Below are 23,541 nucleotides of genomic sequence, written 5' to 3'. Positions count from 1 at the left end.
CATTCCCTATTTACATTCCCAGTTTTTTGTTTAGATTAGACCTTAATATTTTCTCATATTTTTTATCTTTCACCCCAAGTAAAGATAAAATGCCAAATGATATTCTGTCGTGCTGATATGATAAAATCAGAATTCCAAGTCAAGTAAATAACCCAAGGCCGTTTTATTTGTAACATTTATTGAAATATTTGTTTAAGCACTTCGAATCCTATGTCTTTTCATAATACTTGATTTTTTACAATTGAACGAAGAAACAGAACAAAACAGAAGACTTTTAAAATAATATTGACGTAAACGGAGACGATTTATGACATAGATACATAGATACAGAGTAGACCGAAGTACATATAAAGGCATTCACGGAATTCACGTTACGAACATAAATCAAATCGAATACTAAACGCTGATAATAGAATGAAAACAAGTAAACCGAATATCAATCAACATCAATTAAAAACAAATTCAGTCCAGTGATTACTTCTCGTGCTGCGTGCGCATAATTGAGGCGGCTCGCAGTAAATTTCGACGTGGGGAATGCCCCCAAAACGGAAGGCATCCCGATTGCTTTCAGCATACATAGCTTACACGCAGCAGCTGCGATCAGTTGTTGTAGTTCTGCCTGCCGCCCAGCTCGAGAAGGTATCGGTCCGGATGGTCCATCCAGTCGGCGGCGGTGAGCTTCACTGTCCGCTGTCGCTCGGCCTCCTTGATCTGCCACTTCTTGATGTCCAATTGCACTTCGCGTGATGTCTTGTCGCCGCACCCCCAGACCTGCGGAGGAGATAGAAGATGGAACAGATGAGCAACGTGTAGTTCTTGTTGTTGGTTGACTGTTGTTGGGTAAGGAGAATCGTAGACTTAGTTTAAATGCATCGCTAGAGCACACATCCCCACTGGTGTGCTGTTTTTAACAGCTTAGACTGGAGATTATGCCGTTTATATACGATATACGTCTATGAATTTTACACTACATACCATATATGCATATACACATATATAAATATACCCTGTTAACTAAGGCTTATTGTACATGAATGCGATTAAAGTACCGAGAAATATTCAAAGCGTTTCTTGCCAGCCTATTCTCGTCGGATTATTTGATGGATTAGCTATTTTCACTTTTTTAAATAGTGGGTTTATAATAAAGTTTGATCGACAAATCTGTACAGAATGAGCTGTTTTTCACTCCCTTCTGAGGAATTCTGGTGATAATAGAACTGACCTATCTATAACCAAACTAATAATATTCTTAAAAAGCAGTACAGGAGTCCCTATACATCTTTTTTAGTTGACCAAATTCCATTTACCTCTATTGACATCAGTCCTGCCGCCAGTCCCTTGCAGTCCACATTCTCGAAATGCTCATCGACTGCTATAATGGGCTTGCGCGGATCGGCGCCGGCACGCAATCCCTTCGGATAACCACGTATGCTGGTGTTAAGGTACAGAATGTTGGGCTTCTTCTCCAGTATCACAAACCTTTAAGGAACACCATTAGTAGGGACTAAAAATCTCCACAATTCGACTACCCACTTGGGCAGGAGCTGAATAACACAGCAGCCCTCGCCGCCGACGAACAGATGGGTTTCCTTCCACTCACTGGGCGAGGCCACGCAGTACGTCTGCTCATCCTTGGTGTGCAGCAGGACGAGCGTGGGTCCCCGGTAGCCGAGGACGTGGTGCAGAAACCGATTGGCTCCCACGCCGTGTTCGTTGGAGTCGTACAGCAGCGTCCAGTGCGAGGGCATCATCGACAGCTTCTCTTTGAAGATCTGTACAACCGATGAGGAGCTGACATTGTTGTTTCCTTTGCTGGCTGGGGGAGCCACGGTCTGTGGTTTGGAATACAGAGGCGGCAGAGCTCCGGCCAGCAGCCAGGCCTGTGAGAGCGGCATCAGGGAGTCGGGTTCCCTTCCACCTCCTCCACTGTGGTCCGTGGTGTCTGTGAAGGGATTGCGCTGTTCCAGCACCGGCGTTTGCAACTCAATTCCGCAGGACTGGTTCTGCAGCTCCAGGCCGCGATAGGCGGTGGACAGGGTGTGCACGCAGTACTTGTGCACCAGCAGCACCAGTCGCATCAGGTTCTGCTCGAACCAGCGGCAAACGTAGCCCAGGCTCATACTGTCGTGGCACAGGAAAATGGACTTGGTCACCGATCCGAACGTGCGGTTGATGGCCGAGCACAGCACGGCGTTGCCCGAGTGCTGCATGGCAATGGTGTAACATATGTGAAGCAACCTCGTCACTCCCGTCTTGTCGATTTGGTCCGGGTTGTCCTCCTGTGCGTACATCTTTATGTAGCACTCCAGCGCTTTGGCGTCGTCCATGATGCCCAGAAAGCGCTCGCACTGCTGCCGGAAGGCCACTGCGCCCAGATGCTTGGTGGTGGCCTTGGAGTTGGAGTGCATCAGGTTGAACAGCCGCTGGCCCAGATCGGTGTATTGCGGAAAGACTTGTGACTGGCAAAAGAGGTAGAGCGGGTATTGTTGTTTTATGAGTGGGCCCGGTGTTATCAGTCAATTACTCACCACAAAGACATCTGCAACAATGCCATTAATGCCCAGTTTGGCAGACGTCTGCTCCCTGAGGATCTCGGCCAGCTTCTCGACCGGCACCAGCTGGGTGAGGTACTTCTCGGTGACGTCCGCCCCGGAGGCGGACCTGGTCATCGAGCCCTGGACCTGCTGCACCTTCAGGTTGTTGTGGCTGCCGCCCACGTCAGAGCCCCCGTTGTGGGAGTTGTGGGAGGCGTCGCTGGCCTTGTGCTGCTGCCTGTGCAGCTTCCCGCCCTCCAGGGGCGGCTCACTGGCGTCCGACTCGCCCTTGGAACTCGTGTTGCCCATTCTGCTGCAGATTCCGCGGATCCCACTTCGACGCAATTAGTTCTCGGCCAGTGGAAACGTACAACTAAAGGGCATAAAAAAGGCCAAACGCAGGTTTGCACTGGAAATGCGAGTGTGGGGGGAACCAATTTGATTGGCGAGGCGCAACAGGTGCAAGAACGGGATCTTTTTGGCCGGAGAAACAACTGCGCCGCGTCACGAAACCTGTTATGAAACACACAAATACTGCGCTAACCAATCAGGTAAATATATTTACATAATTAAACGCAAATTAAGCTTTGAAACGAGAAATAAAAACAAACCAAGAAAGTGTGACCGTTCGGGAGTTGCAAAATAATGCCGCTTCCAATGTGGCTTCAACCGACCAAGGGAAAGAACAACACAGACTGGAAAGACGGCTGTGGTTGAGTGTATCGAGTATTTGATACCCTTGATATAGACTCATCTTAATTTCATTTATAATTGAACATATGTTAAATTTATTTCTATATGTACTTGTAAAAATATAAATGTACCATAAATTTATTGGACAAATCTGCAATCATTAGTCAAATTTGAAATGTAATTCGTTTTCCTATTTCGCTTTTAAATTGTCGTGAGATAACCATCAAAACAAATGTCTTGTTTCTCAAATACATTATAGTTTACAATGTAATTGGAAGATGCTTCTCGAAACCTAACATTCCTACTGTCAAACCTATACACCCTCCATAGTTCGTTAGTACAGGGTGCAAAAGGTAAATAAAACAAGCAAATGGTGGCACCAGCTGGCAATCTCCAAAACAACGCAAATTCTGACGAAGATGAGGGCGTGCGGTCGGCGCCCACTTCCATGCTGGTGCTGGACGCCAAGCGGAAGAGCGCCTTCCTGCCGTACCGCCCCCAGTCCACCGTGCTGACCAACCTGCAGCGCGGCAACACGGAGGCCACGTTCTGTCCCGTCGAGGTTTCACTCTCCTTCCACGAACGCGCTGGCCAGGGCGAGATCACCGAGGAGCAGGTGACAGCGGAACGGGCACGCACCCAGGACATTGACCACAAGGATAGTCATGGATTTACGGCCCTGCATTGGGCAGCGTCCTATGGACAGCTGGTTTCAGTGCAGCTGCTCGTCGCTGCAGGCGCTAATGTGAACACCATGGCCCCTGATCTGGTCAGTCCTCTGCTTCTCGCCTCGGCCGGCGGCCACAACGAGATCGTCCGTTTCCTGCTGGATCATGGCGCGGATTCGGGTCACATGGACATCGTTGGGAGCACGGCGCTCATGTACGCAGCTGCCGGAAATCATCCGCACACCTGCAACGAGCTGCTGGCCAGGGACCTGGATCTGAGTGCCACCAACGAGGACGGGGACACGGCCTACTCCCTGGCCGTGGATCATGGCGCTCACCTGGCCCAGGCACTCTTGGAGCAGTATATGACGGCCATCATTACGGCGGGTGCCTTCGGTAGCATTTAATTGGGTAGATTTAAGGTTGTCATTGGATGTTTTTGAATGTTTGCAATACCATTTATGGTTTAAGCAAATCTATCATTTTTGAACTGCTTGCTTCTATAAAACCTAAATGTTTTAGCTTAAATTTTTACTTGAAATGATGTTAAGAATATATTAAATCCTAAGAATACATACCCACGTGACATTTTAAAAGTCCTTCTTTCTAAAACACACATTTTAAAACTCAAACATTTTATTCTTGCTCTTGCGCGTTTGCTGCTCCTTGCTCAGGCTGCGTTCCTGGGCCTGCAGCGTGTCCAATTCCTGTTTGTGGTTCTGCATCTGCACTTGCAGTCGCTTCTGGAGCTGTGCATCTCCAGAGTTCCGGTCCAGGGACTGCTTAACCTTGGCCATGTCCCGCTGCTTTCGGCGGATTTCATCAGCTATTCTCACGGTTTCCACGTTGAGGGTTTTCGTTGAGTGCTGCTGCAGTTCGTTGGTCTTGGCCTTCTTGGCAGTCGGCTCGCCCTGCTGACTGATTTCTCCAGGACCCAGCACACTGGCGTTTAAAAATGTAAACACATCTGTGCGTTGAGTCTCCCGGACGTAAGCCTTCTCATCCGCCTTCCGCTGGCGACGCTGGGCCTGCTTCAGCTTTCGCTCCACGCTGAAGTAGTCCTTGTCTCCGTTGGCAGCCTCGCGCAGCTCCATGCAGGCATCCAGGGATCGACCCTGGGGTAGTATCTGAGCGCTCACAGGGGTAACAATGCCTCTGCCATCCGAGCCAAGGCCCGTGCCATGGATGTAGCCCATTTTCTCCATGATTTTGGAGCCAATGCCCTGCGGGAATAGTGTTTTAAGTAACATATGTAGATGACTTTCGACTTTGCTACACTACTTGCCCTTGTGAACTCCTCCCAGGCGCCCAGTCGTTCCGTCGGCTTGAAGGTAAACAAACTCAACTCCACCATGCGGGCTCTCCTAGCTTCCTCCAGGTCATCCAATTCCGAATCGCCATCATCACTGCTGTTTTCGTTCAAGCTAGAATCGCTGTCGTTGCTGGAGAGCTCGTCGTCCTCATCCTGGTCGGTGGTAAGTGGAAACAGCTCCTCAAACTTAAAGTCTCGTTCTCGCTCCTTGTGATCCTGGCCATCTAAGCGCACGCGGCACACCTGCTCGACGAAATTTACACAAAGAACCCGACCACGGTGCCACAGGCGGTCTGGGAGCAGGGCAAACACTGGACGGCTGCGTGCCAGTTTGTGGAAATCGGGTGGGTTGTATTTTCTGATGGAGCTACCGGGGACCAGGGCGCCATGGGAGAAGCGACACCTCGTCTCATCAAAGCGGCACTCTCCCTCGAGGTAGTAGGAACAGGGCAGCATCTCCCGATGTGTGGGGTTCGTAAAGAGCACCCTTAGTCGGGCGTCCAAGACGCCATCGGTATTGATCACCACCTCGTCGTCCACTCCGCAGATGAGTGCATTGTGGTAGCAGGTGCCCCAGCTGTGCTCGTGCGGTGCGGAGCACTTCTCACCCACCATGGCTGTGTACTTGGCGCGCAAATCCGCCAGCTGCTGCTCCTCATCCGCCGCCGTTTGTGTGGAGACCGCCTCCTCCAGGTCGTTGAGTTCGCTTCTGAGCCGCTGCAGCTCGTCGTCCAGGTGGTCCACCTGGTGCGGTACTTCAACGGTTGGTGCTGGTTCATCTTGTGTCTCCCGGGTGAGGGCCAGCAGCTCCTGCAGATTCGTTTTTAGGGCCAAAAGTTCCTGACGCTGCGGCTCATCCGTGGCATTCTCCAACGCCTGCTCCACGACGAGCAACTGTTTGAGGCAAGGATTGTCATAAAGGAAGTTGGGTTTAAGCTGGACCACCTTAGCTCACTTGTGCTTCGTATTCATCCATCTAATTAATTAATTACAGCATGATGCGGCTCCTAAGCTAGTTGTTTTCTGGAGATTTTCAAAAAGATGCTAGGCAAAACAAAGCACAATCGAGGTCAAGGTTTTAGTAGCTCTTGTAATTTGTTTGTAAAATAAATGCAGAAGAAAGGTACATTTTAATAATAATTTAACACATTTCATTAGGAACTATTATTTTACATTAGTAAAAAACATATAATAAACTACAAATGCTTGATATATTGCAAGATTTTATAAGAACCTATTATTCTGGCCGCATCTGTTCTGCCTGCGAATCATCTGGCAACACCATCAGCTGACTGCCTGCTACTTTTGCAACACTGGCAAAACGCCGGTAAACTCGTGTGGTTCTCATTTGTTTTGATTTTTCGGTTACATATTATTAACTGGAAATGCAGTTTTCCCTGAATTACACAACGAGGAGCCTGGTGCCCCGGCTGCACCGTTTCACCAGCAAGATTGCCGTGGACGTGGAGCCAGCGGTGATCTCCGGCCTGGAGCAGGCCACCCTGAAACCCAGGAAACATCCCGGCGTAGTGAGGCCCAATCATGTGGAGCTGCCCAAGCACCTGAGTGACACGCTAAAGCGTATAGTTGGCGACCATCCCATCAAGAAACTCATCCACGACGGCCAGCAGCTGAACGCCTACATCAAATCCCGCCATCCGCCGCCCACGCAGGAGGAGATCGAGAACAAGAAGCGTAGCATCATCGAGGAGGTCAACTCGAAGATGCCGCTGGATCGCCTGGCCGCGCTGGACGAGGACGAAGCGGAACGCTGGAAGCGCAAGCGGGAGCAGGAGATCAACAAGCGGCTGGGTCAACGCATCTACGCCTGGAAGCGTATCGAGTACGGTCCTTACGAGTCCATTGTCTATGCCATAGCTCGCGGCGCCCAGGAGTATGCCGTGATGAAGCGCGTTCTCACCGAGTTGGCTCAGCGGGATGAGCAGTTCCGGCCGCGCAGCTTCTTTGATTTTGGCTCCGGCATTGGCACTGGCATGTGGGTGGCCAGCGAGCTTTGGCGCGACCACATCTACGAGTACTACAACGTGGACAGGTCCAGGGAGATGAACGAGATCTCTGAGCTCATTCTGCAGGATGGGCACGAGAACAAGCAGATATCGCTGCGCAATGTGTTCTATCGACAGTTCCTGCCCGCCATCGAAACGAATTACGACCTGGTTATTATATCACACACACTCTTTGAGTTGGTGGACAAAGAGCAGCGAGAGGACGTTTTGCGGAATCTGTGGCGCAAGTGCGACGGCTACATGGTCATAGTGGAGGAGGGAACGCGGAAGGGCAGCGAGCTGGTCAACGAGGCCAGGACATTTCTGTTGCAGCAGGATCAAGAAGGTCACACGGTGGCACCGGTAAGCTTATAAATGGGAGCATAACTCAGCGGGCTAACATATTGTATCCACAGTGCCCTCACGATGTGGTCTGTCCCCGTCTCCGAGATCTGGCTGACCGCACGCCCTGCAACTTCCCCGTTTCGTTTGCTCCCCTGCGTTTGGGCAGCGACTCCTTGGCGGACCGCCACACCTCCCTCTACAGCTATGCCATCCTGAAGAAGGGACCCCAAAGCGATAGCTCCCGCAGCTGGCCGCGGATTGTGCGTCCCACCTTGGTGAGGTCAAAGCATGCTATCTGCCGGGTCTGCACGGAGGAGGGCAATCTCCAAGAGGTCATCTTCACAAAGTCCAAGCACGGAAAGTGAGTAGAACGCCTGTTGCTTCATTGAGGCTTTTAAAGCTTTAAAATTTTCTTTGCAGATCTGCCTATTCATGTGCCAAAGTCAGCCGCTGGGGCGATCGCTTGCCCATGTCGCTGGGGCAGCCCCAGGTCAAGCCCAATCCCAATCCCAGCTCCGCAGAATCATCCACCGTTGAACAACCTGTCTTGGCGTAGCTGTTAAACGAACATCTTAGGCATAAAGTCGCGCCCTGAAGCTAATTGATACTAAAAACTGGCATCCAATTAGTCGATTTAATTATGTGCAAACAAATCGTTGCGGGCGGAGCTGAAATTAATTAAATAGTTGCATTTAAATTAACCATACAATCCAAATAGCAGGGCCGCATGCTCATTGATACTAAATTTCGTTCAACGGCCAGCGCAACACACCCTCACCTAGTTTTTAATGTATGGCAAGACAAAAGGCGGATGCGACTGCGGATGGGTTGGCCCCGCCGCTTTGAATCAGCTTGGTTATGTAATGTCGCCGGTATATAGGAGTCGCCGCCTGGCCAATGGTCAGCGATGTCAGCACGCCCCTAGCGTTGATGTATATGGAGATGCATAATAGAAGCATGTGGGCTTCGCATTTAGTTTCTTATTAAAAACATGTATGCCATCGCTATGTAATATGTTTTAAAATAAGTTATTTAAATCATGTTGTTATCTTTCACAAATGAATTACATATTTTTACAGATTAAAGTGACGCATCTTTCAATTAGTGATAATAGATTCTTTAGCCGACGTGTCTGGACTATATCTCCGTTTCGGGGGCCAATCCCACTTTGGCTGACATTTAGTTATGCTAGTTTCGAAGTCCTAATGGGAGACGCGCCCTTTTAACGACCGCAGATCATCCCCGCAGCCGTTCATCGCTCCTTGAAGTCCTGTGCGGCAGAAAGGGCACAACGTGGTTGGAAAAGGGCAACATGTGGGGCGCGAAATGTGGCACTCCGATGGAAAGGGGAGTGGGTGCGGAAGGACTTCGTCCATGTACATCGGGGTTTTAGGGATTGGCTCTGGAACAAGGTGTGTTATAGAGCAACGGACCATGGATACATAACGTTGGATTACACACACAGCAGGCAATGGACTTGGTACCGTCCTGCGGGACATTCTGATTAGGGCTTACACTTTCATAATAAATTTAATTTAGTACAACCCATTTGATATCTTTTTGCATATAACGGGGGAGTACTTTATACTATTTTAGTTTGAGATCTATATAGTTTTTTATGGGGCTTATAATAGAATTATATTATTCTATGTACATGGATAGTTCAAATTGGACTCTATTAAGAGAACTTAAAAGATTTTGATTTTATATGCTTTGGATAATAATATGCTGGAAAAACATTTCCCACCATCAGTATCTGATTAAAACTTTCAAAACCCATAGTAAATTATAGGACCAATTTAAAGAAAGACTGAACTGCACCTCGTGAAATGATTCTTGAGTTCCTAAAAATACTTTTAGCTTTGAAACTGGGTTACCAAAAGGGATTTAATTCCCCGTTTCACCGCCAAATTTAATTAGGAAATGCATTTGCCGAAGCATTAACCCATTTATAGGTGCGTATAAAAGGCGGGCTATACATATGACAGGATCCCACGAAGGCTCTATGTGCCGGCCAAAGTCCAAGCCCAGTTTCTGGGCGAGTACACGTCATGGCGACCCTGGGGCATCTCCATCTCCGTTTCCATTCCCAGGGCCAGTTCCATCTGGGCTCTATGTAATCACTCCGGGCGACACCACATAGGTGGGGTCGCTGGTCGCTGGCCGCTGGCTAGCTAGCTAGCTCGTTAACAAGGCGCGTTCACCGATGGTGTCAGCTGTCGCTCCGCTTCCATGCGGCTATTTGTATTAGGAAGGTGCGTCCCAGTCCCACAACAACGGCGACAAAATGATGGTGGCGTTTAGAAAGCATGCGCCGCTGTTGCAAGTGGTGCTGGCAGCTAGTGGATAGTGGATAGCGGCTAGAGACTAGTGGCTGGCGACCCACCCACCCATTCAGCCAGTCGGTCTAACAGTCGGCCAACCCCAGCCGAGGCACTCAGCCAACCAGGCGGCCCGGCATTGTCAGCGCTTCCTTTTGTTCCGAGCTCGGTGCCACTCGGGTCTCTAGTTCTAACGCGCCTGTACATAGTTAGGTTTTAGATGGGTGGATGGGTCGCCCGGGTCCGGGTTGATCACAAGTGGCTACCTAACGACTGGCGCTGGCTTCTGGCCATCAGTTCCAATCCGAGCGTGGCCGGGAAAAGTTGCGGTCGCGGTTCCAGCGCCACTTGATATATCCAGTGTGGGTGATGTGGTGACTCATGTATCCTTGGTGTATCCAAAAATCCTAGGCGGCATATTTCATTCGCGCCTGTATCTTGCTGAACCGTTGCCACTTTGGCCTACGATCCGGTTGAGCAAAATTTCAGGTGTGTGAGAAATTTGTTAAGCTTTCATCGAGGGATGACGAAGTTCTTATAGGGGGAGTCCTATTGGTAAGTGTTCAAGGTAATCTTACAGCATTGTAAAAATGCAAGGTGGATTTCAAAGGAATTTTACTAACCAGAATTTAGGAAGTTCTTAAAGAAGTTCTAAAGCTAAGAGATTAAGGTTTATCTTATGGAAAAGCTATTCGTTCAAGAACGTCGCAACGGAAATAGAATAACTTAAAAATTACAGAAACATTTGGCAAGCGAAGAACCAATCCTACATACCTCATATTATAGCAGACTAAAACATATACTTAGAACTTAACAGACGTTTACGACCTCTAAGAGATTACGTTGAATCAAATCTATTAAAAATTTAGTTAAGTCACTAATTTTTACAGCAGTTTTAAATAACCAAATGAATTTGTTTTTGAAAACGGTTGATAAGGTTAGTATTACGAGAACCTTGACAAATACTTCTAAGAGAGAGAACGGTAACGAGCTTAAGATCATAATGTAATAAATACTTAATCAATAATAAAAATAACAAAGCACATCAACAGGGTTAGTAAATAGATGCCCCCAAAACTAACAATTAGTCACAGAGTCACGCCATTAGTCAAAACAAATCAGCATCAAAGCTGTGGAAAGAAACCACTTCCGATGAGCCTTGTATTTTTTGAAATATCATGTCTAATCGCTTCGCGGCGCACGCGTTGTCCACGATTATCAGTTTGGAAGGTCTCGGGCGCTACAGAGATTTATGGCCCCGAAATTGGACAAATCGCCCACAACAAGAGCTTTAAAGAAGCCCCGACAATTTGGACTTTGGCTGCATGCCAGTCATAACAGCTACAAGTACATGGCGACTGCATGATTAGGACTTATCACACAGAAATCCTCCTAATTGGATGGAACTAGGGGTATGCGGGTGCTGTGATATCAGTAGGAACTTCGACTAGGCCTAGCCAGATTAGCCTAAGCAGGGAAATTAAGCGGTTGCCTTGATTTACTCCCAGGAGTGATGAGCTTCAATGGGCCTTATTTACGATTTCCTATAGCTGTTATATGGCGCGAACGATCATAAATCGCAATCTTATCGTTCGCCTGGTGCTCGCCGGCCTGCAGATTGTAGATGTGGTCAATATTTAAACTTATCAAACACTTATGTAAATCGTTATTTATAGTATTGGCTCGAACTTCTCCAGTCAGCGGGTATGTGCCACCCTATAGATCCCCGGAACCAGCTTAGACCGAAGTTCAAGCCCAGCCAGCTGGCGGCGATCGCCAGTGGCACTTGATAAAGCCGTGACGTTTTGTGAGTTTCTACACTTTGCTCTGTTCTCCATTATTAGCTTGGGAACACACTGCACTTCACTATACTATACTATATCAATCGGCTTTTGTTTAGCTCGACTCGAGAACGGTCAAAGTCCGCCGGAGGATTGAATCATAGGGTCGGTGCGGGGCTCGTTTGATGGAGCAATTATTACGATAATGGCTAAATAAGCACTTATCAATGAAGTTAAATAGCTGGGGGAGTGTCGAGGCTGAGGAGTGAAAAAGCTAAGCAAATGGAAAGTGAAAACACAATGATTTTACACAAATTCACGGTGATTCGGTTTAAAATAGGTCTGGGGAACTATAACCATTAGTAGTTACTATTTTAAGGCATAGATATAGGAAGGGATTGGGCATTATTAAGGTTCATTTGATGTAGATAAACACCTAAGGACCTTTTCTAATAGACATTGAATTCTATTGATTTTCCTAGGATATAGGACGATATTTTAGTTTAGAGTCGGTAATATATAATTTTAACATAGAAAGTATTTTTGGGTCAAGTCGTATCTACGAACATATTATTTGGTTATTAAAAAGAAGACTTGAATTCTCTATTAAATCATCGGGAAGGGGAATACGTTCCGAATACCTTGCTATGGGAACCCTTTTTAATATACGAGTACATGGAAAGTGTTTTTGGGTAATGCCTTCTGTATTACCTACATTTTCACTAACCCAAGTATACTCTCAACCCGAATCAGCGAACATTTTATTTGTTTTTCTTTAAGTTAAAACGAATTTCTTTAAAATATAATCAGGAAAGGGAATGTGTTCCGATAATCTTGCTGTGGGAAGCCTTTTTAATGTACAAGTAATATATTTTTTCGGTAATGCCTTCTGTATTACCTACATTTTCACTAGCCCAAGTATAATCTCAACCCGAATCACCGAACATATTATTTGGTAGTAAGAACGAAATTCTCTAAAATATAATTAAGAAAGGGAATGAGTTCCAATAACCTTGCTCTGGGAAGCCTTTTTAATATACTTGGAAGGTATTTTTTCGGTAATGCCTTCTGTATAACCTACATTTTTACTATCCTTAGTTTAGGCTCAAGCTGAATCATTGAATATACAATAATATTGTTGAGAGGAACAACGAAATTCCCCATAATACCATCAGGAAAGGGAACGCGTTCCTATAACCTTGCCCTGGGAATTTTAATTAAGCGCAGGGACCGATGAACAGCGAACAAGGAAGCTAATCGGTGAAGTAACTCTGATTCACGAGCCAGCACAAAGAGCCTTAATAAGCAGAGTCGGCACATTGCAAATATATAGGCATTGTAAACTGGTCCGATAATGTGGTCCGTGGATGGAGCTCGCTATTGTTTCACAGAACGAAACCGAACTGAAGAAAGAGCGACGGCGACGCCGGAATTTGCTTTATTACGTATTACGTATACGACCATAATGGAGTGTCGAAGAAATTCGATATGTGGACTTGTGACCCGAGCACGATCCGTTGTCAACCGGGGCAATCGGGCCGAGAGATCGGGTTGCCAAAAACCCGGGCCCAAAACCAAACCCGAAACTCAATCAGCTGCCGCAGGTGAGTATCAGTGTGTGCCGCAGGTGCGCCGGTGTGCGAGAGCGGTTCGCTTCTTATCAGCGAAGGAAAACGACAGTATAACAACGCCAAAACACTAATAACCAATGCGAAATATACGCCAGCAGAGACTGCCGAACGCTCTGAGGAGCAGTGCTGCGAGCTTGGCTACTTTTACCTGAGAAATTAGCCAGAGAGTTACATTATAAAGAAAACAGCCCAGTGATCATCAAACTATAATAACTTAGACTTACGCTTTGGGTTAACTATGATTAAATGTTATATCATATCATTTGTTTGATTTTCATATTAGTTTTGATTTAACTAAATATTGGGTGTTCCTATAACGTTATGCTTCTTCGAGACTATTTTCTTTTAAGATATCACATCCATACAGCATGAAATATCACAGTGTGAAAGCCTTAATGTAATATAAGAAAAGAAAATAAAGTATGCTTGCAATAAAACCCCCAATAATATAAAGACCTAACAGATACATTGAACCCTATATAAAATATTTTTATTAAACCGGTTTCTGATGATTATAGAATTCTTTGATATGAAAACGATAATGTCGAAATAAAATATTTGTAAAATAAATATAGCAAGCTTCAAATGAAACCCCTAATAATAATAAATATCTAACAGATACATTGATCCCTCTATAACATATCACTTATTAAACCGGTTTCTAATTATGAGCAATCTGTTTCCCTTTAATAACAAACCTTACCTTTCCTAATAAACCTTTATAATATTAATAATAATCATATTTCTTAGATTTATATATTGTTTAAGCTATTCCCCCGCCAGAGTTTGAAGACCTGCCACCTCTGAGCGCCTTCGATAAAGCCTGCGATCCACACACACCCACTCCGGCGCTGAGATACTCAACTCACACCAGCTGAGACGGCCGATCGTGTTCTTTGTGGCCAGTGAGTCGTCAGCTGGGCCGACGAAGCGACTCTCCGACTTCTGGGGGAATGGGAATGGGAATCGGATCGGGAACGGGAACGGCAACTGCTACCGCCATATAGCCACACAGCATTATGGCATTATAGCACAGCCAGCGCGCAGCTAGCTGGGATCACTGTTTGTTTACTGACCGCCAGTCGCGCACGTCGCTTCGAAGACGCTGTTACTCGGTCGTGCGGATCGCGAATTCAGTCGCTGGAAAGTGGTTCTCCTTGCAGTCCCAATCCCAAGTGTGATAATCCTGACTCTTGAAAGGGTAAGGACTCCCCTTGAGTGGCTCAGCGCGTTAAATAGGAACCCAAAAAAGGATCCCTAATACATGTATAATTAAAATTTTAAATAAAATCGTGCTTAATATTCATTTTTATAAATACTGGTTCGACATAAACCGAGTGAAACAATAAAGCCAATATATTGTACAAATTGGGAAAACACAGAATAAAGTGATCACAATGATAAACTAAAAAAAACCCAAGAACGAAACACATTTTATTAATAAGTTCGAACAATAAATGTCTACCATCTTTGGTACTTTAAGTTATTTGGTGATTTTATATACTTGTAAAAGCCACACAATTGAAACAAACGATTCTTTAAAAATCCAAATTTCAAACAAAGATTTGAAAATTATTGAGGCAGACGTAGTAAAATGAATAGACATTTCTAAGAAGCAGAATTTATTGGCCCAGACGTTATCAGTGAATTTAGATATAAACGCCCCGTCTTTGTTAACAATTGACAAACGCATAAAACCCATTCGAACCGCGCAGAGGCAGGTGTTAAATGAATAAATGATTCATGCTTCGCTTGGGTATCTGTCACAGTTTTGTATCTGATAGATATAGGTCTTTAGACCTGGTTTCGACGGGGTCACTTCCGTTAATACGAACCCCACCTGTGGAGCTGCTTAGTCCGCTTTTTGACTTGCTGTGTGTGAAATAATTTAAATCGATTAGCTGACACTAAGTGCTGTCACCGATTAAAAATCAATGTGACAACACAGCCAGGGCTCTCCGACGGCCGGCGGGTGTTACTATATTTCTGAATTATCACATTATCAGAGTGCAAACAGAAATCCGTTCCCAGCGATCGGCCTGGCGCTGCTCCCGTTTCTCCCCCGATCTCTTCGATCTCCGATCGAACAGCTGCTGTTTTCGCTACCATCTCCCAGCTGCAGCGCTGAAAATCCGACGGAGAAGGGGATCCGTGAACCGGTTTTCTCGGCCAGCGAGCCGAGGTCCACAAGGTAGACAAAACAATGTTTCAGGGCAGCATCAGCACATAAGTGCTGTACCGCTGTGCCATATAAGCGCACCATAGAGGCCGCTCCAAGTCCCCGAAAGTCGCAGGCAAACACGAAATGCAAAGCCCTGGGTCGAACAAAGGAATCCAAGAGGAAAACAGCAAGTCCGGCAAAACGTGACCATTGGGCTCTGGTATCAATCAACATTGAACTACAGGCCCATCAACGTCACTCTCGGCTAGGGCCACTCCCTACGTAACACCGGTCTGCCCGGGATTCCGGAGCATTGACATAGGCAATTGTGCTGGACAGCCCTGATAACCGATTCGGGTACGGGGTTCAAGTGCAGCTCTCAACAGCAAAGCCCCCACCTTTGCCAACTGCTGAATGTAAACCAGATCGGAAATGTCTAATGTATATAATTTAGTATTGAGTTGTTCACTTGGGAATATGCTGTTGTTTTGATTGATTTTCTGTAATCGGAAGATCTATAACGCAAATAATTATGGTCATTTCCAAAAAGCGGGTTTTAACCAGGCTTCTTATATAGAAAATGGTATTTTATAACTACAGATTTGCATTCAGTAAAATTTTAACTCAATTCTATAGGTATTTCCCTGAATTACCTATGGTAATTTCCAAAAACATTTGCTTTCACTAGGAAACATGGTATTTCATAAATTAAGATTTAGATTCTATATGTATTTCCCCCGAATACCTAAGGTTACTTCAAAAAGAGTACCAATATGATATAAATAATAATATTTCTACTTATTCTTTTTAGATACTTCCTTAAAATACCCACTATAATTCCAAACTCTGCTTCCAATATGGTATTTAGTAAATAAGATTTCCCTCCATAGAGTTCCATCTCAATTTCCTATAGGTAACTCCCTCAACAACCCCTGGTTAAGAGTACTTAGCTGGCACTTCGAGTATATTGCATGGTGCCTAATAAACACAGATTAACATTCTATAAAATTTCAACTCAATCTCGCGGGGACTATCTTTGACCAACCCATCTTCATAGCTAAGGCTTCGTCACCAGCAGCATCTGCGACAACGGCTCTTCCACTTGCTGGGTCGGCATGGGCTGGGACAATGCTTTTGTTTCGATCAGCTCGGATCGGAACGGATCGCAGCGGCTGGGACGTGGGTTCGGCGGATCAATAGCAGATGCGCGTACGACAACATCCACGATTGCCATTTCATTTCCACTCAATTGCCGCGTTTTATTGTTTGCCCGCCTCCGCCGCCCCAACGGCTGTACCTTGATCTGTTCGCAAATCTGTGCATTAAATGTACTCGCGTTTAATTGTCTCTTGCAGCAGTGCGAGATGTGGAGTAACGTAAACTGCGTGCTACATTTCGCTTATGTAAACTCGCCTTTAATTGGGACGGTCGCAGATAATTGAAGTGTTTCATCACCCATCCAATTTGACAGCTCTTCGGGCAATCGGCTGAATCTTCGGCTAGGGATTAGTTGCTTTTGCGCTATAAGTAACAATCTCCGCCTGCCATCGGGAGTGACCAATCCGAACGATGGGGTTAGACGACAAAGGTTGATCATCGATCTGCCAGCCCTCGATCAAAGTGCGAAGCGGGCTGCAATGGAACCAGTTTTAATGGGCCACGCTGCACATTTTCCATTGGCCAGCAACAGGTTGCTCTTAAGATGCCCGGACTTAGTCACGCACCTTGCATAATCCACGAAATCAATCAAACGGCAGATTAAAAATTTAGGAGGTTTGAGAAATTACATTAACAGAGCTTTGGTAAAACATTTCCCTATACAATATCTAATGATTGAAATAGTTAGATACTTTTTTTTACATTCAATCTACCTCCGCGTTTAACCTGTTTAACAACATCGTGATTAATGTTTATTGCACTAAAATACCCCCTCTTAACCTCGTAACTTAATAAAGTCTCTATATCTAGTTGTATTTCTCTTAAAAATATAACTTATGCCTAAATTATTTACATAAATTGATGAATTATTTATGCTCTTCCTTATAGAGTTTACCCCTAGAGTCCAAGAATGGCGACACCGCGGGAGCAATTCTTGTTCGGCAGCGACAACGGAGTGGCCGGCCTCGGTCTGGGCATCGAGATCGGCGAGGTGACCTCCGGTCGCGTCTACAACACCACCACAGTGCCAGTGACCAACTCTGGGGGCTGGAAGCATGCCCAGTCGAGTGTCACGCCCCCACCCATCCCCACTCCGCCCCAGGTGACCTACACCAATGGATCCTCGGCCGGCAAACAGCCGCCGCTGGAGCCCGTGGAGGAGGAGGAGGTGCACTTCGACACCGCCGCCCTGAACAACCTGCCAGCCCGCGAGCCCGTGGACATGGAGTTCAGGGATCTGTCCCTCACCGTGAAGTTGGGCTTTAACCGAGGTGAGCTATTAGAGGAAGGTGCCATATACGATCGAATGATCTAAGATACGCCTCGATAAGATTGGCAGCGGAAAACTTAAAATTAGCTAGGAGCTATTCGGTTTTTATGTGTTTTACGATCAGCGGCTACTTTTGGTGTAGTTTTCACAGAAATTGACCTTATAAAGTTTATATCCTATGGATAGGGTCAACCCTCCAGATAATATCTTACAATATACCTTTATAAACCAGTTTTCAAGGTTATTTATATATTAGATACCTTCTATTCACTTATATAAAAGAGTATTCTTTACGAATTAAAGCTAATTTACAAATATGGATGTTTAGATCCGAACCAAATGTTCTTCAAGGTTATTGCTTTCGGCAATGCTTCACATACCAATCAGCCATAAACACTTGCTAGTTCTTTTACCAACTTGGTTTCCATTGATTAGATAAGCGGCGATCCTCTTCCCGGTTGTATATATTCCGGCAGTGCGTGCCCATCATGGCCAGTTAGTCATTAATGAATTCCCTTTCCGCAGAGTCCACTCAATGAAAAAAATCAGTTCTTCATGAAGAAATGAATAGAGTATTTGCCATTCGATATGATTGTTTTGTACTGGGCTTTCTGGCCAATTTCAAAGTTCAGAAGGAAGCGAACAGCAATTGATATCGACATAGGTTCGCCCCTGGTAACTTGATTAGGGAACAGGCTGATGACCATACTATTTTTCGCCCCGTGGCGGTAATTATACTAAAATAAAGATAATATGCGTGGTCAACGCTTTGTAGATTGAAATCATGCCATTGCTATCGAAATGTTAGGGAGGGGACAAAGGCTTCTTTATTTTTATAAATCTTCCAGATCAAATCTACCTAAATCTCCTTAAAAAATATATTATATGCCCAATCGATTGTTGAATTTCGAATAGACCAATCTATCTATTTTTTCTATCTATCATTATAATAATAATATTACAAAGACAATCTTTGGTTAAGAATAATCTTTAAAACTCATTTAAAAGACCGAAAAAAATGGTTTACTTACATATATTCTTAATATCTCCATCCAACTTGATCTTAATGGTAGTTTACATCTTTATTATTTTTCGAAGGTTCTTCACTCTAGCAGATTACTTGCTGTAATAATAATATTTTAATGAGCTTCAACATAAGGGTTACTTTTTATCAAGTCGTTACCTCAATAGCCGTTTAATTGGGCAAAGTTACAGCCTGAACATGATTCATGGAAATCATCGTTGGGTGCACGTGCGTACTCGGGTTTTCAATAGGTTCCCTGAACTTTGATACCAACGACCGTATAAAAGGCAGCGAAATATCTATCTAAAAGTTTACGATCGTTTATGGTTCCGTAACTTTATAGGATCCAAGGAAATCTTGCACAATGTCTGCGGAAAGTTCCCCGGCAGCCAGCTCATCGCCATTATGGGACCTTCGGGTGCGGGCAAGTCCACCTTGCTGGACGCCCTTTCCGGTTTCAAAACCACGGGAGTGGATGGCTCCATCTTGCTCAATGGTCGACGACGTGATTTGCGTGAGTAATCAGGCATTGCATTTAGAGGATTGTGTTAATGGGTGATTCTTCTGCAGCCTCCTTCCGCCGCATGTCCTGCTATATTACGCAGGATGATCGCCTGCAGCCCCTGCTGACGGTGAACGAGAACATGCACATAGCCGCCGACCTTAAACTGGGCCAGACCGTCAGCTACGAAGAGAAGGAGAGCAGGGTGAGTCTGGATAAGATCTCCATTGGTCAGTCATAGCAATGAAGCCGCAACCCCTTCCAGATCGAGGATATCCTGCTGCTCCTGGGCCTCTACGACCACGATCAGACCCTCACTATGCGTCTGTCCGGAGGTCAGAAGAAGAGGCTTTCCATTGCCATGGAGTTGATCAACAATCCCACTGTGATGTTCCTGGACGAGCCTACAACGTAAGCGGAAAAATCTCAATTAGCCAAAATGGAGATGTACATCTTAATTTTCATTTGCAGTGGCTTGGACAGCAGCTCGTGCACCAAGGTCCTGGAACTGCTCAAGAAACTGACCAGCCAAGGTCGCACCATCATCTGCACAATCCATCAGCCCACTGCCAAGCTGTTCCAGATCTTCGATCAGGTGTACGTCCTGTCGGCTGGCAACTGCGTCTACCAGGGCAGCACCCAGAAACTGGTGCCCTTCCTGCATTCGGTGGATCTGCCCTGTCCCATGTACCACAATCCAGCCGATTACAGTGAGTCCATCTAGCCATAAGCTCTTGAAATGAAGGTGTTCTATTGAAATCCTCTGTTTTGCAGTTATTGAGCTGGCCTGCGGAGAATATGGCTACGACAAGGTGGACACCCTCAAGGTGGCCACGGAGAACGGAAGCTGCCTCACTTGGTTCGACAATCCCAGTGCGGTGCTGCGCTCCGAGGTGCTGATGAGAAAGTATCCCATTCCAAAGAAAACCAAGAGCCGATCCCTGGAGGACACCAGCTATACCAACCAGTGCTCCGTGCTTCTGCGACGCGGTTTCATCAAAGCGAAACGAGACACAACCATGACCCACTTGAGGATCGGTGTCAACATTGCGGTAGCCGCTCTCTTTGGAGCCATGTACGATCACACGGGTCGAGAGGGATCCCGAGTGCTGGACAACTACAACTTGCTCTTTGCCATTCTAATGCACCATTCCATGACCACGATGATGTTGACCGTTTTGACTTGTGAGTGTGCATAGGATTGTAAAGTTTACTTTAGATTAACTCATTCGAATTACCTCTAAACAGTCCCCATGGACATCTCCATACTGATCAAGGAGCACTTCAACCGCTGGTACTCGCTCAAAGCCTACTACACTGCCATGACCCTCGTGGACCTGCCCATATCTGTGAGTATCCTTTGTGAACTATCCCGACTTCCATAGCCAACTTGAGTTTTTTGTTTACAGATAATAAGTTGCTTCCTCTTCACGGTAATCGTTTACTTATGGAGCTATCAGCCTATGGAGTGGGTCCGTTTCTGGATGTTCTTCGCCATTAGTATACTGACCGTGTTTGTGGGCCACAGTTTTGGTTTGATGATTGGTGCCTGGTTCGATGTGGTCAACGGCACTTTCCTGGCTCCCGTGCTGACCATTCCCATGATGATGTTCGCCGGCTTTGGAGTCACCCTGCGGGATCTGCCCAGCTATCTAAGATGGGGCAGTCACATATCATACTTAAGATATGGGCTAGAGGGCTTCATAGCATCCATCTATGGACTGGATCGTGGAGTCCTGGCGTGCGAGGAGGCGGACTACTGCCATTACAGGTAGTTATTATCAGATAGTTCCGGTTTGCTTATATTTAACGATCGTCTGTCCATAGGTATCCAAAGAAATTCCTAGAGGAAATCACAATGCGAGGTGATCAGTTCTGGAACGACGTCATCGCGTTGGGATCCATGATTATTATTTTCCGATTGGTGTCCTACGTCGTGCTCAAGGCCAAGATCAAGTCGATCCGATAGGCCCGTTGGAGTAGACACACCTTTAGCCCATTCCTTGTATTATACATTAATTGTTGAACATTATGTTTAGTGCTATTAATATTTAAAAATATGTACAAGTACATAAAACACTGTTAAATAAAGCTACGATTTGTAACTAGCCTAGAAAGCCACTCTGGCCTCGTTATCACAAAGTTTAGTTGCTCAGGCCTTGGGCAACCTCGGGTTCTACGCTTCCATCTGCTGCTGGTTTCAGGAGCTGGAGCAGTTCATTCGGACTTTTGGCTATTTCGGTGGAGTCCAGCTGAAGTCAAATTTTGTGTTAAATTCTCTTAATATTTTCGAATGTTTGTAAAGCTCTTACCACGACTACCTTTTGACCAAGGGTTTCCAGCAGCCTCTTCTTCAGGCGCACTAAAGAAGTGGGTTTCTTGCTGAACTTTAGGGTCTGTTCTGCAGTCAGTAGTTCTACAAAGTACACGCTCTGCTGGCTGCCCATTGTCTGTACTCGCAAGCTGGGCAGATTTATTCCAACGATGGGACAAACCAAGTCTACGCCCTCCACTTCAGCATCACGACTAAGCTCCTGGGCATATTTCGACAAGTCTGGGCGATCCCTCAGCAAATAATTTGGAGCACGATCGAACTCCTTGAAGGCTTGTTCTGTTTTAAGTTTGCCGTATGATGTCTGCTCAATGGCTACGGCAGATCGCAGAACATTCAAACGACTGTCCACCTTGGGCTGATTTCGCTGACGTCGTTGGGCGGCTTTCAGTTCTTCGGCTGCATTAATCAGATCCTTTGAGTAGTGTCCCAGTGTGCAGAGGGAGAGGCAGGTATCTACAAGGTTGTCCGGGAAATAATCGTACTCCCCGTGATCCAATTTTCTAAGGGCAGCTAGCTCCAGTTGCCTGACTTGCTCCGCGGACAGTTCACAATTCAGTTGGGCGCTGGCCCAGAGGAATGTGGCCAAGTCCTTGGCGCGCAGGTCTCCAGGTTTCAGCAATGTCATTAGCCGCTCGACGATGACAGTAAGGGTCTCCTGGTGATCCCACAGCTGTTCGGCAAAGAATGCGAAGATGTGGGCCAATCCTCGCGGCTCGATGAGGGTTAACCTCGAGGGATCCAGGCAGATATCCTGTAAATGCTGACACACTCGCTCGTCCTTTACTCGCTGCAACCGAAGGGCCTTGACAAAGGAGATCAACAGAGCATCGCTACCGTCAGTAAGTTGCAGATTCAATACAGAATTAACGAGCGATGATTCATAGGCACTTCTCGCCTCGCCCGTAACCAATGTGGACGTTTTGTAGGCCGCATTGCTGATGACAGCGAGATCCAGTTCACTCAATGCAGGCAAATGGCTGGGTAGTTGCTGCTCGAGGAGTTGCTGGAAGTCCTCGGAGGAATTGGCCTGTTTCTTCTGCAGTCCCAGATAGAAGCACACTTGGACAAACCGCTCCTTGTTGTCCCGGAAGTCCTCCTGGACCAAGCGCTGCATGGCTGCCTGATAGAAGTCCGTCCGCTTCAGCCAGCTGGGTATGAGGAACAAAAAGGAGTATAGGGTCTCCAGCACGGTGCCGGTGTTCATCTTGGCCAGCTGGTTGGCCGCATGGTTATCCAACCCATTAATGGCGGTCACATACATGGGCACAGCGGCATTGGAGCGATAGCTTGAGGCTTGGATGATCACAGCCGGCAGTTGGGCAGGATCCAATTTCTGCACGGTCCGCTGGAAGTAACGATCGTCCGTGATGGGGAAGAAGTCTGAGTACCGGACCGTCGTCTTGGGCAGCACATGATTCGGATCCCTGTAGCGCTCCACCGCAATGTGCTTGGCGAAGCGGGTGATCAGGGTGCCGGTCTCCTCGGCGGTGGTGCGCATCACATCCCTGGGCGTGAAGGATGCGTAGCCTCTGAGGGGACTGCCCAAGTTGGTGACCCCGGCAAAGCGGCGGAGCAGGGCGTACATCTTGAATGCACTTCTTCTGAATTTATGTAATAAATTTACAAAACAACGTGCACATCCAAATCGCAAACATACGTTAGAGCCGCCCACGTTTTCCAGCACTGCCAAATTTCCCTTGTAAGGTGGAGTGTTGATAAGTGCACAAAGTAGCTAGAAAAGGGAAATTATTTGGTTCATTTGTGCTTTAAGGTTTTTATTAAATAACTTTTTCGATTCTA

The 23,541-nt window shown here is 46.3% G+C and overlaps 6 protein-coding genes across 7 annotated transcripts; 3 read left to right on the top strand and 3 right to left on the bottom strand.

Annotated features, from left to right (window-relative positions):
* Positions 1 to 157: 157 nt before the first annotated feature.
* Positions 158 to 3,189, bottom strand: LOC108034478 (uncharacterized). 2 transcript variants are annotated; one of them, XM_050884893.1, is made up of 5 exons: positions 3,146 to 3,189; positions 2,529 to 3,068; positions 1,534 to 2,459; positions 1,308 to 1,479; positions 158 to 771 (listed from the first exon to the last, which is right to left on the bottom strand). In XM_050884893.1, the coding sequence occupies exons 2-5, from the start codon at positions 2,841 to 2,843 to the stop codon at positions 601 to 603; spliced, it is 1,584 nt and encodes a 527-aa protein (XP_050740850.1). In that variant the 5' UTR covers positions 2,844 to 3,068; positions 3,146 to 3,189; the 3' UTR covers positions 158 to 600. The 2 variants fall into 2 exon arrangements, with proteins under 2 accessions (XP_050740850.1, XP_016964864.1); XM_017109375.3 differs by having other exon boundaries at positions 2,529 to 3,181.
* A 245-nt stretch (positions 3,190 to 3,434) lies between these two features.
* LOC108034034 (DNA-binding protein RFXANK) lies at positions 3,435 to 4,511 on the top strand. Its single transcript, XM_017108783.3, has one exon. It carries the CDS (start codon positions 3,598 to 3,600, stop codon positions 4,300 to 4,302), a length of 705 nt encoding a protein of 234 aa, XP_016964272.1. The 5' UTR covers positions 3,435 to 3,597; the 3' UTR covers positions 4,303 to 4,511.
* On the bottom strand, positions 4,501 to 19,252 carry LOC108034051 (zinc finger CCCH-type with G patch domain-containing protein). The gene is made up of 5 exons (XM_017108808.3): positions 19,064 to 19,252; positions 18,912 to 19,003; positions 6,163 to 6,251; positions 5,181 to 6,101; positions 4,501 to 5,118 (listed from the first exon to the last, which is right to left on the bottom strand). Exons 3-5 carry the CDS (start codon positions 6,181 to 6,183, stop codon positions 4,516 to 4,518), a joined length of 1,545 nt encoding a protein of 514 aa, XP_016964297.1. The 5' UTR covers positions 6,184 to 6,251; positions 18,912 to 19,003; positions 19,064 to 19,252; the 3' UTR covers positions 4,501 to 4,515.
* Positions 6,530 to 8,643, top strand: LOC108034061 (methyltransferase-like protein 17, mitochondrial). The gene is made up of 3 exons (XM_017108819.3): positions 6,530 to 7,576; positions 7,630 to 7,919; positions 7,979 to 8,643. The coding sequence occupies exons 1-3, from the start codon at positions 6,593 to 6,595 to the stop codon at positions 8,112 to 8,114; spliced, it is 1,410 nt and encodes a 469-aa protein (XP_016964308.1). The 5' UTR covers positions 6,530 to 6,592; the 3' UTR covers positions 8,115 to 8,643.
* On the top strand, positions 14,263 to 21,523 carry LOC108034011 (ATP-binding cassette sub-family G member 4). Its single transcript, XM_017108746.3, has 10 exons — positions 14,263 to 14,492; positions 17,499 to 17,881; positions 19,248 to 19,418; positions 19,475 to 19,611; positions 19,672 to 19,817; positions 19,878 to 20,116; positions 20,181 to 20,591; positions 20,655 to 20,755; positions 20,816 to 21,177; positions 21,234 to 21,523. Exons 2-10 carry the CDS (start codon positions 17,521 to 17,523, stop codon positions 21,373 to 21,375), a joined length of 2,070 nt encoding a protein of 689 aa, XP_016964235.1. The 5' UTR covers positions 14,263 to 14,492; positions 17,499 to 17,520; the 3' UTR covers positions 21,376 to 21,523.
* LOC108034020 (uncharacterized) lies at positions 21,436 to 23,469 on the bottom strand. Its single transcript, XM_044094427.2, has 2 exons — positions 21,719 to 23,469; positions 21,436 to 21,658 (listed from the first exon to the last, which is right to left on the bottom strand). Exons 1-2 carry the CDS (start codon positions 23,324 to 23,326, stop codon positions 21,551 to 21,553), a joined length of 1,716 nt encoding a protein of 571 aa, XP_043950362.1. The 5' UTR covers positions 23,327 to 23,469; the 3' UTR covers positions 21,436 to 21,550.
* Positions 23,470 to 23,541: the final 72 nt, after the last annotated feature.

This window comes from Drosophila biarmipes, chromosome 2L (assembly GCF_025231255.1).
Source record: "Drosophila biarmipes strain raj3 chromosome 2L, RU_DBia_V1.1, whole genome shotgun sequence".
In the NCBI taxonomy this organism is placed as follows: domain Eukaryota; kingdom Metazoa; phylum Arthropoda; class Insecta; order Diptera; family Drosophilidae; genus Drosophila; species Drosophila biarmipes.
The sequence above is the reverse complement of the archived record's forward strand: the minus strand, read 5'-3'. Positions and strand labels throughout refer to the sequence as shown.

What these genes read in the sequence shown, in the direction of transcription:
- LOC108034478 (XM_050884893.1), bottom strand. Translation starts at nt 2,843, where the DNA reads ATGGGCAACACGAGTTCCAAGGGCGAGTCGGACGCCAGTGAGCCGCCC. An exon ending in GTTATTCAGCTCCTGCCCAA is followed by an intron (nt 1,480 to 1,533) that starts GTGGGTAGTCGA and finishes TGTTCCTTAAAG; the next exon opens with GTTTGTGATACTGGAGAAGA. An exon ending in CAGGACTGATGTCAATAGAG is followed by an intron (nt 772 to 1,307) that starts GTAAATGGAATT and finishes TCTCCTCCGCAG; the next exon opens with GTCTGGGGGTGCGGCGACAA.
- LOC108034034 (XM_017108783.3), top strand. Translation starts at nt 3,598, where the DNA reads ATGGTGGCACCAGCTGGCAATCTCCAAAACAACGCAAATTCTGACGAA.
- LOC108034051 (XM_017108808.3), bottom strand. Translation starts at nt 6,183, where the DNA reads ATGGATGAATACGAAGCACAA. An exon ending in TGGATGAATACGAAGCACAA is followed by an intron (nt 6,102 to 6,162) that starts GTGAGCTAAGGT and finishes TGCCTCAAACAG; the next exon opens with TTGCTCGTCGTGGAGCAGGC. An exon ending in CCTGGGAGGAGTTCACAAGG is followed by an intron (nt 5,119 to 5,180) that starts GCAAGTAGTGTA and finishes CTATTCCCGCAG; the next exon opens with GGCATTGGCTCCAAAATCAT.
- LOC108034061 (XM_017108819.3), top strand. Translation starts at nt 6,593, where the DNA reads ATGCAGTTTTCCCTGAATTACACAACGAGGAGCCTGGTGCCCCGGCTG. An exon ending in AAGGTCACACGGTGGCACCG is followed by an intron (nt 7,577 to 7,629) that starts GTAAGCTTATAA and finishes TTGTATCCACAG; the next exon opens with TGCCCTCACGATGTGGTCTG. An exon ending in ACAAAGTCCAAGCACGGAAA is followed by an intron (nt 7,920 to 7,978) that starts GTGAGTAGAACG and finishes TTTTCTTTGCAG; the next exon opens with ATCTGCCTATTCATGTGCCA.
- LOC108034011 (XM_017108746.3), top strand. Translation starts at nt 17,521, where the DNA reads ATGGCGACACCGCGGGAGCAATTCTTGTTCGGCAGCGACAACGGAGTG. An exon ending in ACGAAGAGAAGGAGAGCAGG is followed by an intron (nt 19,612 to 19,671) that starts GTGAGTCTGGAT and finishes AACCCCTTCCAG; the next exon opens with ATCGAGGATATCCTGCTGCT. An exon ending in TCGTGGACCTGCCCATATCT is followed by an intron (nt 20,756 to 20,815) that starts GTGAGTATCCTT and finishes TTTTGTTTACAG; the next exon opens with ATAATAAGTTGCTTCCTCTT.
- LOC108034020 (XM_044094427.2), bottom strand. Translation starts at nt 23,326, where the DNA reads ATGTACGCCCTGCTCCGCCGCTTTGCCGGGGTCACCAACTTGGGCAGT. An exon ending in TTGGTCAAAAGGTAGTCGTG is followed by an intron (nt 21,659 to 21,718) that starts GTAAGAGCTTTA and finishes ATTTGACTTCAG; the next exon opens with CTGGACTCCACCGAAATAGC.